General features: G+C 41.1%; 1 protein-coding gene across 6 annotated transcripts in view; it reads right to left on the bottom strand.

Moving 5' to 3' along the window:
* SYNE1 (spectrin repeat containing nuclear envelope protein 1) overlaps positions 1-16,793 on the bottom strand; it is a 400,736-nt gene that overhangs the window by 318,817 nt on the left and 65,126 nt on the right. For all 6 annotated transcript variants that reach the window (XM_080663595.1, XM_080663598.1, XM_080663597.1 and 3 more), the window contains exon 3: positions 14,406-14,467. In XM_080663595.1, coding sequence (XP_080519721.1) covers positions 14,406-14,467 — 62 coding nt within the window. The remainder of the gene's footprint in view (positions 1-14,405; positions 14,468-16,793) is intronic.

The following is a 16,793-nucleotide window of genomic DNA, read 5'->3' as shown; positions in this document are numbered from 1 at the left end:
TAATATCATATAAAATAATATTGACTAATCAGCTGAAATGTCTGCCATTCTATTAGAAGCACTGTTATATCATTACAGTTAAAGGACATGGGTTGGAATCAGCACAGGTAAAAGAGCATGGAGCGAAGCTCGGGAGAAACCATGTGTGAGCTTCCAGAGGTGAGTGGCCTGTCCCCTCCCCGTGGAATTGCACAGGGACATGCTTAATTTCCCATGCTTCCATAACTGACTTCAGCTTCTTCAACTCCATCTCTTCCCCATCCCTGTCCCCCCGAAAGCAGGTGTTCACCATAAAACACATCATTAAGGTAAACTTATCAAAGCAGAACAATATGGCCCAAGGCCTCAGGTGGACAAAACACTCTTTTCAGGTGTAATATTCCAAGTGCTCAGAGGTTAGCTCACAGGAGCAAGTCAAGGCCATTCTTTCAGACATGGCTTTATTTGAAATGTACAGGGTTTGAGCAACCAGGTCTGCGGAGTTAATCCTTTTCTGCCCAGTCAGCATTTCCCTCCATACCCTGATGCACCCAGAATCTTTTTGATAGATCTCACTTCCTGGCATCTAAAATCAATGGAACAGACTGTGGAATCTCAGAGGGAAGGTGAGGGAGGGTGGGTAGGTGGGAAGAGATCAACCAAAGAACTTGTATGCATATATGCATAATCCATGGACACAGATAATGGGGTGGTGAAGGCCTGGGGTAGGGGATAGGGATGGGCTAGAAGGGGTCAATGGGGGAGAAAAGGGGACATATGTAATATTTTCAACAACAAAGATTAGAAAAACTAAAAAAAATACATTTCATTCACTTGCCACAAATAAAGCACAACTGACATGTGTGTCTGTTTGGTGATTGCTTAACAAGCACTGTTCTGAGTGTCATAATTGACATCGCAGTGCCCACCCACTCCCACTCCATGGATTCACACAAGGAACCAAGACTAAATTCATTCTTTATTCACAAGCTTCTGCATTTTTAGGGGAACCTGGTTGTATTTGATGTAAGAAGATGTTTTATAATGTTTTGACCAATGAATACTGGTAAATGAAGAAGGTGAAAAGAGTAGGTGAATAATTAAACACATACACACAAAAATTCTTAGATAGATAGATAGATAGGTAGATAGATAGATGATAGATAGATAGGAGCCATTTTGCATAGACAAGTGTATGCTTATACACTGAGTGGCCAGATTATTATGATCTCTGAACGCATAATAATCTGGCCACTCAGTGTATATCTTATATAATAAAAGGCTAATATGCAAATTGTCCCCTTGACCAAGAGTTTGACCAGCAGGCAGGCCGGCCAACCACCCATGTCCACTTCCCCTGGCCAGGCTGGCTGGACCCCACCCATGCACGAATTCATGCACTGGGCCTCTAATGTATGTATGTATGTATATATATACACACACACACACACATATACTGAGTGGCCAGATTATTATGCATTCAGAGATCATAATAATCTGGCCACTCAGTATATATCCAAATTATAAAAAAGTTAGCAGACTAAAATATTTTTATCATTTTTAACTGTGTAATAGCAGGGCAATCACATGCACAGCAATTAAGGTGAAAGAAGTTTTGGGTGTTAGACTGAAACCAGTAATATAAGAAGAAAGCAAACCTACTTTGAAACATTACTGGCATATCATCACTTTATCAGCAGATCTACACATCTGCTAGAATCTTAGAATTCCTTAGTGACAAATATCACATAGCCATTGAGGAAATGAACAACATGTAAGATTTAGTCTTTAGCCAAGGAGAAGACAAAATCACCTATCCCATACCAGAAGCAACCCAGGTCGTCATTCATCATTAATACTTTTAGTCTCAGAACAAGTGGGCAGCCTAGATGCTTTGTCCTCTTAGAGAAGAATCTCTCAAGACATTGTATGTCACAAAAAATAGCTACAGCATTTTACTCTAAAATACTAAGTACATACCCTAGGGTTTAAAATGCATACTTGCTAGATACCGAGTCACACCAATCAAACTGTGGAAAAGTTCTAAAGGAACAGCTGATGACACAGATAACTCTTTACTCCGATTGGGATACACCCACCATTGAGCACCCTCAGGCTCGCTGGAATGGCACAGTCATAGCCTGAGATAGTCCCAGGTGGTGGGTAAAGCAGTCCCAAGGCAAGGGCTGGTTCTCAAGGTGTATTCTGTGCACCTTGAACCCTGTGTACACACAATGGCCCAGCACTCTTAGAGCCAGACAAACCACTCCCGCTGGTTTATATAAATGTTAAATAGGAGCTATTTCACAGGCTGAGGGACAGTATGTGGAAAAAGTCCCATCCAGGACCAGTCTAAAATGTTTGCATGCTCTGATGGTTATCTGATGGGTGGGAGCAACAAGGTAAACAACAGGAACAGAGAGAGAGTGGGAAGGGAAGAGGGGTTGACCAACAGATGTGGAGCAAATTACCTCCCCCAAAGGTTGGCAAAGAGCCCGCCACATGAAATGTGCAAAAAAAAAAAAATGCCAAAGTAGCCTCAGACCAGATCGGTGAAATCATGATGCTAACCATAGACAGTAACCAAATAAAAGTAATTCCATATCTAAAAGGTTTTTTGCTTTATTCAGAAAATCAAATTAGATTGTCCCAATATCTCCAGAAACCAGGTGAAGTAATTTGAGAATTTTATGTGTAATCTGTTTTTCTTTCTTTCCCTTTATAACAGCACCATTGCGATTATTTTCCACCTCTACTTGGCAAAAGTGAGAAGATAGTTCCTATTCTTTTTTGTTTCCAATGACAGATAGAGCAATCATTTCCACTTCCTTAATTATTTCATTCAATTCCGAATAAATGTCCTAAAGGCGGTAACTGCCCTCCAGAACACATTTAAATCTGCTGGGGAAGCTCTGCTCTTAACAACTTGCACATGTAATAAAATTCTTTTCATTTTGTATAATAGAAACATATTCCTCAAGTTATTTGTTTGATTCAGTACAAAGTTGGGGTTATTCTTAACCTCTTTTTTTCATACCTCAAATCAGATCCATCAACAAATCTGTTGACTTTATTTTCAAAACTCATTCAGAATCCAACCACTGCTCACCAGCTCCACTGCTCTATCTTGGTTCCAGACACTGGTCTCCTGACTGGATGACTTCAACAACCTTCTAATTCTCCTCCCTCCTTCTGTCCTGGACCCTTCTCAGTCTACCCTCAATAGAGCCAGTTATTTGCCTTCTCTACCATCCATCTCTCCCCATCCTATATAATAAAAGTGTAGTAATAGTATGCAAATTGTCCCCTCGACTGGGAATTCGTCCTGGCGTTTGACCAGGGGGCGGGGCCGGCCGAGGTAAGGGAGTTGACCAGAGGGAAGGGCCAGCTGGGGGAAGGGAGGGAGTACATGGCCAGCAGCCAGCAGCTGCTACGGACCCTACCAGTACACGAATTTCATGCACTGGGCCTCTAGTTAGAATATAAGTGCCATAGTGAAGGGGTTACTGTACTTTTTCTGTTTTGATCACTGCTACATTCTCAGTACCTAGAATATTGCTGAGCATAAAAATAGCACTTTAAAATATTTATTGAATTAATGTACAAATAAATAAGATATTTCTAAAAGAAGGAACTTTGATAAATATTATCAAAATGTTTATTAATCTGCATAAGTTTGTTAGAACTATACTTATGTTATCAATAAATTAATATTCTGTTAATAAGTGAATGATTGCTATTTGTTTTGGAATGATCATTTTTCTTCATAACCTTTCAGTTACGTATTTGGAAAGAACGAATTTACCAGTATGTTTAGGATTACCAAGCTACAGTAGCTTTAGAAAAACAACTGAAGAATGGCTTCTGGAGTGAATTATTCCATTTCCCTTTTGCTCTTTGCTTCTTTCTCTCCTCATCTTAGTTCATTAATGATCCCACCAAAGTGTATACAGGAAACAGATGCGAGAAAATTCAGTCCTGAAAGTGTTTCATGGTAGCTTTTAGCAGTGTTGGTGGAAAGACAACTGAAGAACAAAGCAGCCCCCAAAGTTATATTGTACGAATATGAAGATGACAATCAAAGTCATATTAGCCTAGGTTACTGAAAAAACATAGAAAGCCAAAAGTATCCCTTTTCAAGAAATGTATGAATGTTACTTGGTATTAAGACAAACTGTACTCTTAATAGAACCTAGTATCAGTGGAATTGTGCCCCCACCCCCCCCCCGCAAGCTATGTGGAAGTTTTAACCCCAGTACCTCAGAATGTGATCTTATTGGGAAACAGAATCTTCAGAGAAGCAATCAAGTTAAAATGGGGCCATCAGGATGGGTCCTAATCCACGATGCCTAGGGTCCTTATACAAGGGGAAATCTGGGCACAAACACAGAGGCAGGGACTGAACCAATGCAACAAACCAAGGAAGGTGAAATCATGCAGGCCGCCCCCAGCAGCTGGAAGAGTGTCAGAGGGAGCATGGCTGTCTAGCCTCGGGAACGGGAGACAATCAGGGTCTCGTTCTAAGCCACCTAGTATGTGGTACTTGGTTATGGCAGCCTTAGCTAACTAATACAAAACCTAACTAATCTTTTATGGTGCTTTTTTTTTCAGTTCTTCTAAAAAGTAAAATATGCTCATATCATGCCTGAGGTCATCTGCAAATTACAGCGTTTCAAATGCTCAGTGCCTGCCCTTAATAGCCCCAGAGATCTAAGGCAGGCGGATGGAGAAAGGGCTGTTTATTGCATATTGAAAGAGAAGCTCCATTTATAGAAATGCTAAACAATGGCTATTTGAGACCTATTTTCCCCCTAGAGGACACTTTGCCAAACTATATATGTATTTCCCAGCCAACTGTCATAAAAAATGAATCAAGGGTGTTTAAATCCAAATATAACATTCTATTTCATTTGTTAAAATGAGAGAAAATGCAAGAACTACAAGCACTTGATAAGAGTATAACCAATATTAATGTCAAGATTACTTATACTATCTTTTTCTAATTAAATATCTAACTCATGAAAGTTTTTATGAAAACGCATCTTTAATTGTTCTCTTTGGGGGCCAAGATGGCACTATATAATTACATTACTCTACAGACCTTGCATAAAAATTGGGAATTTCCTAAGAAAGCAATTTAAACATATGAAAGAACTAACATCTTTTGAACTGTCAATTTTAAAAATATTCCAACATAAATGTTTTATTCAAAAATGCGAACTATTCTGTTAGATCTGAAAAGCATGTAGCCATTTGGTGTGAATCCTTTCAAGTTCAAGTCCACCTCTTTCCTCTCTTCCCCTCAACCCCATCCTGAACTTAGGTGTCTCCAGGCCCATTCTTCCTATTCCCACTCTGGTCTCAGAGAAAAGGGAAGTCTCTCCTCTAGTCCAAACCTCCACCTCCACCTGTGCTCTTAAAACAAAACAAAACAAAACAAAACAAACAAACATAATGTATATTGATTTCAGAGAGGAAAGGAGAGGGAGAGATAGAAACATCACTGATGAGAGAGAATCATTGATTGGTTACCTCCTGCATGCTCCCTATTGGGGATTGAGCCCGCAATCTGGGCCTGTGCCCTTGACCGAAATCAAACACGGGACACTTCAGTCCACAGGCCGACGCTCCATCCACTGAGCAACACCGGCTAGGGATCCACCTGTGCTCTTAATTTCTCTCCCACTCCGCCTCTTTGGAAGCCTTTGTCTTCAACATAACTTTATTTTCCTTCATTCCAGCCTCTCCCTCTCTACTAGTTCTTGATTCCTTTCAATACAGATACACTTAAAACCACCCTTACCAGACCCCATGTGCTACTTTAGCTAATACTCTATGTCATGAACATGTAATTCACACTCAGTGTCCTAACATCCTTACTTTTCATGTGCTCATCATTTTGCTGGAGTCTGAATTTTTCAATGACATGACCTCTCCCAGTGCTGGCCAGTGACTTCCTAACTGCCAAATCAAATGGGTTCATCTCTATCAAGTAATTTCTCTAAAACTGAAGTTATTAGCTCTTCCCCAAACCTGTTGTATGCTCAAACTCTGTAGTGGTCTTAATCATTTGTTCAAGTCAGAAACTAGAAGTCATTATTGACTCTTTCTTTTCTAAGATTCCAATTTATAGCCCAGTCCAATCCTACACACCGTTCCCTTTCTCCACTCCCCACCACCATTTTAATCCAAACTGCCCTCGCCTCCCATCTGACTTATTGCAAGTTCACTCTACCTCCAATCTCACTGTATTCTCTTCTCATTTATTTGAGAGAGATGGAGAGAGGGAGGCAAAAGGGGGAGGGGCAGGAAGAAAGGTTTAAAAAGATTGAGAGAGAGGTTTAGGGCCAGAGTGATCATTTCATTTTTCTGCCTAAGAACCTTTAATGTACCTCACTGCCATGACACAATGTTCAAACTCTCTTAATGACTGATCTTTGTCTTTTTCTCTGTTGCCACTCCATTCCTGGAACCCACGTTTTCAAGTACTCCTGAATATCTTCCATTTCCTTTACTGCACCACACTCTTTCTCACATCTCAACTTTTGAAAACATTGGTACCCAATCCCGGGCCATTTTTCAGGCTCCAGCTCAAATGTTTCTTCCTGTGAAAGCCTGTTCGATGCCCTCCTTCAGATGACCTGCGGGTTGGTGGTGTCTGCCATGTGCTCCTGACACCCTACACTTCCCCTCCCATGGACTTTCCCACCCACACTTCACTGTGACGGTCTCTTCTGCGGACTGTCAGTTCAGCCACGGCATGGGCTCTCCCTGCCTTTGTTTACCCCTGTCTCCAGGATGCCTTGCACAAAAGAGGTGCTTGAAAAGTATCTGCTGCATGAAGAGCTGAGTAAACAAATGACTCCTGGAGTGTAACACAGTGGTTAGTGCCCAAACCTAGGAGTCCTGGGATCGGGTTTTTCACACACTTGTTATGTGACTTTAAGATGATTAATTAACTCTAAACTTCAACTTCATAATTTATAAAGTGGTGGAAATAATACTTATATTTGATTATTGCCATGAGGATTAAGTAAAATAAAAGATAAAATGGATAAAGTGCAGTAATTGGAACATGGTAAGAGTTAATAAATGGCCGCCCTGAGATTCAGAAACATTTTTATCAATGACAGATGACAAGCTGGAGCTGAATGAGGATCTCCCTATGAAAAGCCATTAGTCAAAATCAATATTGGGCAAATTGAAAAACAATACTACACCTTCTTTTATTGACAGAGCAAACAGAACAGAAAGATTCAGGTTTCTTTTTCTTCTCTCTCTCCCTCTCTCTCTCTCTCTCTCTCTCTCTCTCTCTCTCTCTCTCTCTCTCTCTCTCTTTTTGTTAATCCTCACCAGAGGATATTTTTCCATTGTTTTTAGAGACAGTGGAAAGAAGTGAGAGACAGAGAATGAGAGAGAGGGGGAGACAGAGAATGAGAGAGAGGGGGAGACAGAGAATGAGAGAGAGGGGGAGACAGAGAATGAGAGAGAGGGGGAGAGAGAGAGAGAGAATTATTGATGTGAACGAGACACAATCATTGGTCCCAAAAGGACTGAGGATTGAACCTGCAACCCTTCTGTGCACAGCCAACACTCTAATTACGAAGCCACACTGGCCAGGGCTCAGGTTTCTTCTTGCAAAGGAAGAAAATTATAGGGTTCTTATCTAAATATGAAGCCCTTTTCTTTAAAAAAAAATATTTTATTGATTTTTTACAGAGAGGAAGGGAGAGGGATAGAGAGTTAGAAACATCGATGAGAGAGAAACATCAATCAGCTGCCTCCTGCACACCCCCTACTGGGGATGTGCCCGCAACCAAGGTACACGCCCTTGACCAGAATCGAACCTGGGACCCTTCAGTCCACAGGCCAACGCTCTATCCACTGAGCCAAACCAGTCAGGGCATGAAGCCCTTTTCTGAAAGGAATTATAAGATATGTAAAATAAATATAACGCTTTAATTTTTATTACTGTTACATTATATGAACAATTTGTGATTTGCAATGTTTTGTACAATTGCAGAATTATAGAGACTTCTATTTGAAAACAAAGCAAACCCCCCAAAATGAACTGATAATTGTATCCACAATGTTGAATAATCCAAATGTGTACTAAAAATGGCACAAAAACACGGAAAGTTCTTGTTTTGCTTCCTACTTTTCTAAGATTTTTGTTTTCAGCAAAGCATATTTTTGCAGACAGATTGCTCTCTTATTTCCACCCTATCTTCATACTGCTGTCATAATATTTACAGAGAGTTGTTGCAATAGAATAAAATGTCATTAGTAAAAGAGTTAATCATTTTAATTAGAAATAGTTTATTAGCAACTGAGACAGCAGATAAGAACAAAAATAAAAATTTCCCATAAAAACCCTCCCAATTTCATCCATTGGTCAATTTCCAAAGGAGATCTTGAGAAAACAGATAAAAACTTTCTAAAGGAGTCTTTAAAAAAAAAATAAAAAAAAATAAATGAGTCTTTTAAATTGCTCTGTAAAATAAAAGTATACTTGCATTGTGTGCCCACCACCCAAAGCAATATACAGATGATGTATATAGAAATGTACAGTTGTAACCCATGTAAAATTATTAATCATTGTCACCCCAATAAATTTAATTTTAAAAAATGTTTAAAGAAAATTTAAAGCAGTATTTTCGCCTTAGACGGTTTGGCTCAGTGGATAGAGCATCCGCTTGTGGACTGCAGGTTCCCGGGCTCAATCCCAGTCAAGGGCACATACCTCAGTTGCAGGCTCGATCCCTCACCCTGTCGGGGCATGTGCGGGAGGCAACCAACCAATTGATGTGTCTCTCTCACATCTATGTTTCTCTCTCTCTATCTCCCCACCCCCCCCTTCCACTCTCTCTAAAAATCAATGGAAAAATATCCTCTGGTGAGGATTAACAAAAAAAAGTATTTTAGTTTGCTTAAAATTTTAAAGAAAGTATTGTAATAGCAAGACATGATCACAAAATTTAGGATGAAATGGTTTATCATTCTAGATTAAATCCACAAAAAATCCCAGGACTATTATGCGAAAGCTCTCAGACAACAGAGACCCTACAAAAGATTTACCACCTGCATTCTGGAAGAGTTGAAACTCTCACGTGTTTTCTTTCCTGCCAATATAGCACTTTTCTCTTTTCTTATTCTTAGAGATAAAATAACTTGTGTTACATAGTTAGGACTAATATCCTTAGTACCAGCATTAAAATATTTTTGAGATGGGTCATTTTCTTATCTTTATTGGTAGATGCCAACAGAAAATTGTAGGAGAAAAATACCACAATCAAGGAATAAAATGCAGTTTAACTCTTTTAAGTGGTTTGTTTATGAGATTATCTGAAATAATTCCAAAGCACAGAACTATGTACAACAGGCATTCATTATCACACAAGGTAGCATTTGCTATGAAAGAGGAGAGAAGTTCATTACTATCTCAACCCAGGACTGAGAACTTGTCTCTAGCTTGTAAGTTTGGGAGAAATTCTCATGAGCTTCAAACCAGCCTGCTATGTACCGAATGTGTGTCCCTGGAATCCAAATGTGGAAGCCTTACAACCGCCTCCCCCCGCTCCCGGCCCCCGCTCCGCCCCCGCCCCGCCCGTGGTGCCGTTTTGAAGTGGGCCTTTGGAAAGTAACTAGGTGTAGATGAGGTTGTGAAGTGATGCCCCATGATGGGATTAGTGTCCTTAAAAAATAGGAAGAGAGACCAGAGTTCCTTCTCCCTCCCTCCCTTTCTCCCCCTCCCCCTCCCTCCCTCCTTCTCTCTCCCTCTCTCCTTCTCTCTCCCTCCCCTTCCTCCCCCTTCTCTTCCTCCCTCCTTCTCTCTCTCTCCCTCCCTCCTTCTCTCTCTCTCCCTCCCTCCTTCTCTCTCCTTCCCTCCTTTCCTCCCTCCCTCCCTCCTTCTCTTTCCCTCCCTCCTTCCCTCCCTCCCTCCCTCCTTCTCTTTCCCTTTCCCTCCCTCCTTCCCTCCTTCCCTCCTTCCTTCCCTCCCTTCTTCCCTCCTTCCCTCCCTCCCCCCTCTCCCTCCCTTCCTCTCCACCTCCCTCCCTCCTTCTCTCTCCCTCCCTTCCTCCCCCTCTCTCCCTCCCTTCCTCTCCACCTCTCTCCCTCCCTCCTTCTCTCTCCCTCCCTTCCTCCCCCCTCTCTCCCTCCCTTCCTCTCCACCTCTCTCCCTCCCTCCTTCTCTCTCCCTCCCTCCTTCCCTCCCTCCTTCTCTCTCTCTCTTCACCACGTGAGGGCACAGCCAGGAAGAGGACCCTCATCAGGAACCAGGAAGCAAGTTAGTTGGCACCTTGACTCTGGACTTGCAGCCTCCCGAACTGTGAGACATAAATGCTTGCAGTTTACGTGCGCCAGCCTATGACATTTTGTGACAGCAGCCCCTAGCTGATTAATGTCAGTTAGGTATTTACTGGCCAAAGTAAACAAGCACACAAACTACACACACCAAACCAGACTCAATCTGACCCAACAAATCACAGGACACCAGATCCTTTCAAAGGGGACAGCAATCACGGCTCCAGCCTGGGGGCAGGTGGCTCTTAGCTATAGGACCTACCACTGGCCTTGGTTATCTAATCAGCAAACAGAAGGAGGACACATTGGCTTTGAGAACCTCTGGGGCTAAGGAAAGACCGTGACACAGGTCCGCTCCGCTCTGTGGGTGAAGACCTGTTGTCAGGGGAGAGAACCGTGTTGCCGATAGGTGACCAGGAGCCAAGGACCAAAAATTTGAGAAGCTGTTTTCATATGCTTCTGTGGAGCCCAGCGACTAAAGGTGTGAGGTGTGTGTGTGTGTGTGTGTGTGTGTGAGTGTGTGCGCGCGCATGAGCACATGTATATGCTTGCTGTCATGTCCGCAAAGTGCTAGAGTGATGGGACCAAGCACACTCTAGCATCACAGAACTGCTTTGGGAGCAAGTCTCCTCACAGGGACAGCAGGAACAGTGACACGATGTCGTGGTTCAGTGGTTCAGACACCGAATCAAAGACATGAACTTGACCTTGTTTCTGTTGCAGGAGAGAGATGATCATTCTCAGAAGGAAGCGAGCACACCGCAGTGGGAAGGCAAGTGTGTGCTTCCCTTTTAAGTTGGGTGCGTATGCAAGTGTGACCTCCATGAGACTATGAAGCCTAGAAGGCACGTGTGCTTAGAGGTACAGGTTACAGACAGGAATAGCGATGAAAATGGGGATACAAATGGGGATGGGGAGATGGAGACAGAGACAGAAAGGTTGAGTAGTCTTGTAATGGAGGAGGAGATAGCATGGGAGAGTTAGAGATGGACAGGCATGGGACAGAGATGAGGGGGAGAATGAGAAATAGGACTGTAAATAGACACTCAGGGATGAAGGTGGGCAAAAGCTGGGGAAGAGAGAGAGGGATCACTAGGGGGTCACGTGATCAGCTGCTGGGACAGATGAAGACATAAAGCTCAGCTCTATAGCTGTCCTAAAACTGTCAACAGCGGAGGAAGGGTAATGGGGTCAAATTTGATCTTTGGAATGTTTTTGCAATATAAGTGAGTCAGGAAAGGAAAGTGTTCTCCAATGAATTTGTGGGTTTGGCTATGTTTGACAAGATACCACAGCGTCAGTATAAATAAGTTCAGGATAACAAGTGTTAGTATCCCTGTTCTGCTTCCGTTTTCAGTTTTCCAGGTAATTGAGGAAAGAAAAAAGTCACTAGTGCAGAGGAGAAAAAAAAAAAAAGAACAAAACACTCAATCACATTAAGGTTATAAGTAGAAGTCATAATTTTCTTGGTCTTTCAAAATAATACTACAGATGCAGAAATGTGCAAAGTAGGAAAAACCACATGGACTTTAGATTCCTGTCTGGATTAAAATCTCAGCAGCAGCAAGTTATGGAGGTGAGGGCTGTGAAAGAGCCTGTGTGAAGCACGTAGCCCAGTGCCAGAAATGCATCGTTACTTTTCCTCCCCAGAAATGCATTTACTATTATAAAAACATCAAGAGAAGATGTAGACTCTGCTGTTGTTTTATCCAACAGCTCTCCATGGTGCTCAGCACTGTGCTTAGGGCTGTTGGGACTTAAAAGAAATTCCAAGAATTAGCACATGCCTTAGTGATTCACCATGTTACTGGGAAGCTGAGAGAGGGAACAGTACAAGATAATCTAAGGCATGCTGAGCCTCACCGGCGCTGCAGGTTCTGGACCAGGGCAGAGATTTCAGATCCTCCCGCACAGAGGCAGGAAACGCAGGGAAAGGAGGGGGATGGCCCGGGGAGGGGGTGCAGGGAAACTGCTAACATCCTCCAGCATTGGCTAGGGGACAGGCGTGCTGCCTCACAGGTGGTCAGAGATGATTCACAAATGAAAGAGGCTTGAAGGCCACAGGAAAGGGAGGGCTTAGATATTTAGGTGGGAAATAGTAGGGGCGAGGTCACAGAGCAGGGCTGGAAGAAACCAGAAAAAACAACACACCTCGGTAAAGCTATTGCAATAGCCAGCTACCACATCACTGTGTAAAGCGACTTGAAACAATGATAAAGCAGCAATTACAAAACAGACTTGAAAATAAACTCTTGAAAGATAATTGCTCCACAAAGGCCCTTCACATACTGTATGGCATGGCATATATTCAGACTTCCCCTTCTTTTTAAGTATTCAGTGCATAACAGATAAGTGTATCCCAAGAATTTTACTTTAAAAACTTTCACAAAGGTATTCAACCTTACTTAAACAAAATTAAAAATGAATTATAAATTATATTAGCCAATCAGATTAGAAAACACTGTAGCTCTAAAGTTCATTACTAGTGTAAGGAAATGGGCATTGACATAAGCTCTTGGCATGTATTAAAATTATAAATGTATATGCCTATTGACTAGCCACCCACTTCTAGAAATTTATCCTAAGAAAAATCACACAAGTGTTCAAAGATATAGGTTCGAGGACTTTCAATGTAGGGTTCTGTATAATACCAAACCACTAGAAACCACGTAAATGACCACCAATAAGCTACTGAGTACTTTATGACTTATAACTTATATATTTATAATAAAATTATTCATCCATTATAATGACTATGTAGCTCTGTGGCTATTGACATGGAGAGATGTGCTGCATGAAGCAGGCATACAGATCACTATCCTATAAATCCACTTTTGTGAAATCGTGTGTCCCTGTGTAGAAAAGTGGCGATTAATATGTTAGTGATGTTTCTATCCGGATTGTGAGATTTGAGGTGATTTTTACTTTCTTTACACTTGTACGAGGTATATTGTTAATATTATTTACAATTAGCATGTAATCTAACAATATGAAAAAAAACACCTCTATTTTCATTTAAGAAAGAACCTTCCCAATGGATGTTAATTCAGACACATTGTTCTTGTCTTCAACCTTGGCTGAACTGTGAGCTTTTCAAGGCGTGGGAAAGTGTCTTACTAACACTTTTTTCTGTCACCAAAGCCTCTTAGAGACACCACAGTAAAGCAGTTAATTTGTATGGTTGGACTGAAACACATTGCCATGTTTTGTTTGCTTCTTAACCATAAAAGAGACTTAGGGGAAATCTCTTATCAGAAACTGCTCATAGGGTTATGCCTCGAACACTGTAGGTACAGCTCTCAGCCAAAGGATCCTCTCACTCAAGTCAGACAATTGTCCCATTGTCTGTATTTATTTTTACAAATGCAATGATTTTTTTGTTTGCATATTTTTCATCAGCAAGATAAGAGTTTAATCTATAATAACAAAAGCATAATATGCTAATTAGACCAGACAACCGAACGACCTATTGGATGAAGCCAGGGCTGCAAGGGCTGAGGCAAGCCGCGGCTGCGAGGGCCGAGCCCCTTGCACGAATTTTGTGCATTGGGCCTCTAGTTTTATTATAATATAGCTGTATTGGAATTTGGATATTAGTGTTTATGTTCAGTCATTACACTGTACAAATACAGTCACTGATACAACCTAATGTCAGTGTCAATAATCTCAGAATTAGCCCTTTTAGTGTCCTGCCACCATGGTTACTTGGTTACTTCCTATCAAAGCACTAGAGATACTAGTATGACCTCCTCAGATAGAATTCTTTGCTTAGGGCAGACCACTCCTTGCTGCTTTCTGTTCTAAATCGAAACAAACCCAAAAAAGAAAATCCAGCACCAATTCTTTTCTATGGCACACATCTTAGGAGAAATAACTGGATGACTATTTCAAGATTCCTTGAATTGACATGAATAGCTGATCTTGGCTCTAGGCATCCTTTCATTTCTCCTAGAGGCAATGTGAGCTAGTGTTATATGTGGGCAACAGTTAAACTAACGGGGTTGACAATATCACTGGTTAGTAATTGTGACCACAGCAAAAGCAGCATGACTTTATACTGTACATTTAATGATTTATTGGCTCAAACTAGCTAAAAACAGAACTCTGGTAGTTTCCTTTACCTTGGCCAGGTGAGAGTTGATCCATTTTGTGAAAGTTCGTTTTTGTACTATCTCTTGCTCATCTAGAAGGGAAAAAAACAAACACCTAATTAGAGAACATAGTATGACATGAAGTTATTTCATGAAAAAAACTCATTGTTACACAGCTCTGGAAGTAATCATAATATTATTTTATCTTTTAACTAGAGGCCCGGTGCACGGATTCGTGCACTGGTGGGGTCCCTTGGCTTGGCCTGTGCCCTCTTGCAATCCAGGACCCCTCGGGGGATGTCGGATAGCCGGTTTCAGCCCAATCCTCACAGGCTAATTCAGACAGGAGGAAGCCCGATCCTGTGTGTTGAGCATCTGTCCCCTGGTGGTCAGTGCACGTCATAGCAACTGGTCGACCAGTCGTTCAGTCACTTAGGCTTTTATATATAGAGATTCATTTTACCGATTATTGCTTAAAAGAAGAGTCAGTATAATTTCAAGTATATTAATCAATTAGGCTATCCCTTTAAGTATTATCATCAAGTGCTTTAAATTTTATAATATGTTAGCCCTATGTTTACCTTCATTCACTTATTGAAAGTTCACTGAACAATTATACCTCAAGAAAGCTGTTGGTAAAAAGTTCACTGAGACCAACAACAGTGTCTAAAAACCATACGTTATGAATAATAACACTACTTTATAATGCTGTTGATGAGGAACTGACATAACTATCATGACATAGGTTTTTAAAGTTCTCCTTGTGTATTTAAAAAAAACATTATTTAAATGTATTTAATACTTAATCCTAAGAATTTTTCTAATTTCAGCTTTTCAGAAAAACATGATGTAGTCTTACCAACTGTTCATATATATATATATATATATATATATATATATATATATGCTTAATATTTCTACTAAAATTATAAAAACTATAATTCATGTAGACATTTTTCTGAACATGTATGTTAGTTCTAAGCACAGTAAAGTTTGATTATATCCTACAAGTAAACTCAGTTCTCTAGTCTAAGAATCACAGCACTAATTTTATTAATGGAACCTAAGATTCACCTAATTCTTAGGCCAGTCACCTGAGGTCATCCTTGACTCTCTACTCTCATTCCCCCACCAGTGAATAAGGAATTGCTGTTGATTTTACTTCCTGAATATATCATCTCCACCAATATCAGCTTAGTTAAGACACCATTATCAAATCTGGATGCCTATTCATTTCCACTATTAGAATCTATGTTCTAGCTTAGATGGCAGGGACCATGCCTGACTTATCCATCACTGTCTTTTTTACCACTGCAGAGTGGATGCTTCATAGAAATGAATGGAGGGATCTGCTAAAGATTTGCTGGAGACTAAAAAACAGGCCTTGCCCTAAGGAACTGGTCATACAATGGAATGGAGGAACATAGAAAGTGCTAAGGGGATATAAATACAGAAACAAGTAATTCTCCTGTAAGGTAAGAGAAAAGGCTAGAAGGCCCAGAGCAGCTAAAAAGGAGGTGCCATTTTATTGAATATCAGCAAAGAAGTGGAAATTTTCTGGTAGAGAACTTTGTAGGAAAAAAGAGGCAGTCTTTTAAAAGCATGATGGGTTTTGATTGGATTATAAGTGAAGAATGTTTAAGAAGAGATTGAAGGTGAGCCTAGAAATAGCCAAGAACCAGGTTAGTAAAACCTTTGGCTAACATGCCAAGGGGTTAGGTCTCTATCTTATAGTCAATGGGGAAATCATCAGTGGTTTTGGACAAACACATGGTCATTTCATGTCTGAGACACACAAATACATATTCTGATGGCAGTATACAGGTTTAGTTGAAGGGAGAAGGGGATGAGAGAATACTTGGGAATATACTACCAGGACCCATGTTAAGTGGGAAGAGATCAACCATTGAACTTGTATGGATTCTATTATAGGGCAGCACCAACAGGGCTGGGAAGCATCAGATAGCTGCAAGGGAACCTATCAGAAGTAGAATCAAAAGGAGGTAGAGGGACAGGAGCTATAGGCACTTTCTATATTTCTATCTTGGTCAACTGAATAGTGATGCCACTAACCAAGAAAAGAAAAATAGAAGTAACAGGCTCGAGAGGGAAGATTATGAGAATTCAAGCCCATTGCAACATGCATATGAAATGTCTGGTTGAGATGACAGCTTCAGCACAGAGGAGAGGTGGCATTTGAGAAGCCAGAATTTGAGGTGGGTATTCTCACAGAGGAACCGTTAATAGGCTCTGATTTAAGGACAGGTGTTGATGCAGGTGAGTATATTGGACAGCTGCAGCTCACCCTCCCTCTCCTATAACTTGAATCTTGATTCCTTCCTAAAGGCCAGTCTGTGTGCAGTGTGGGGGGAGGGGTGGCTCTAGCTATGGAAGTTCTCTAGGTGTTTCACCCTTGAG

This window comes from Plecotus auritus (genome assembly GCF_963455305.1).
Source record: "Plecotus auritus genome assembly, chromosome: 4".
NCBI classification, from domain to species: domain Eukaryota; kingdom Metazoa; phylum Chordata; class Mammalia; order Chiroptera; family Vespertilionidae; genus Plecotus; species Plecotus auritus.
Note: the sequence above shows the minus strand (reverse complement) of the source record. Positions and strands in the feature narration are given on the sequence as shown.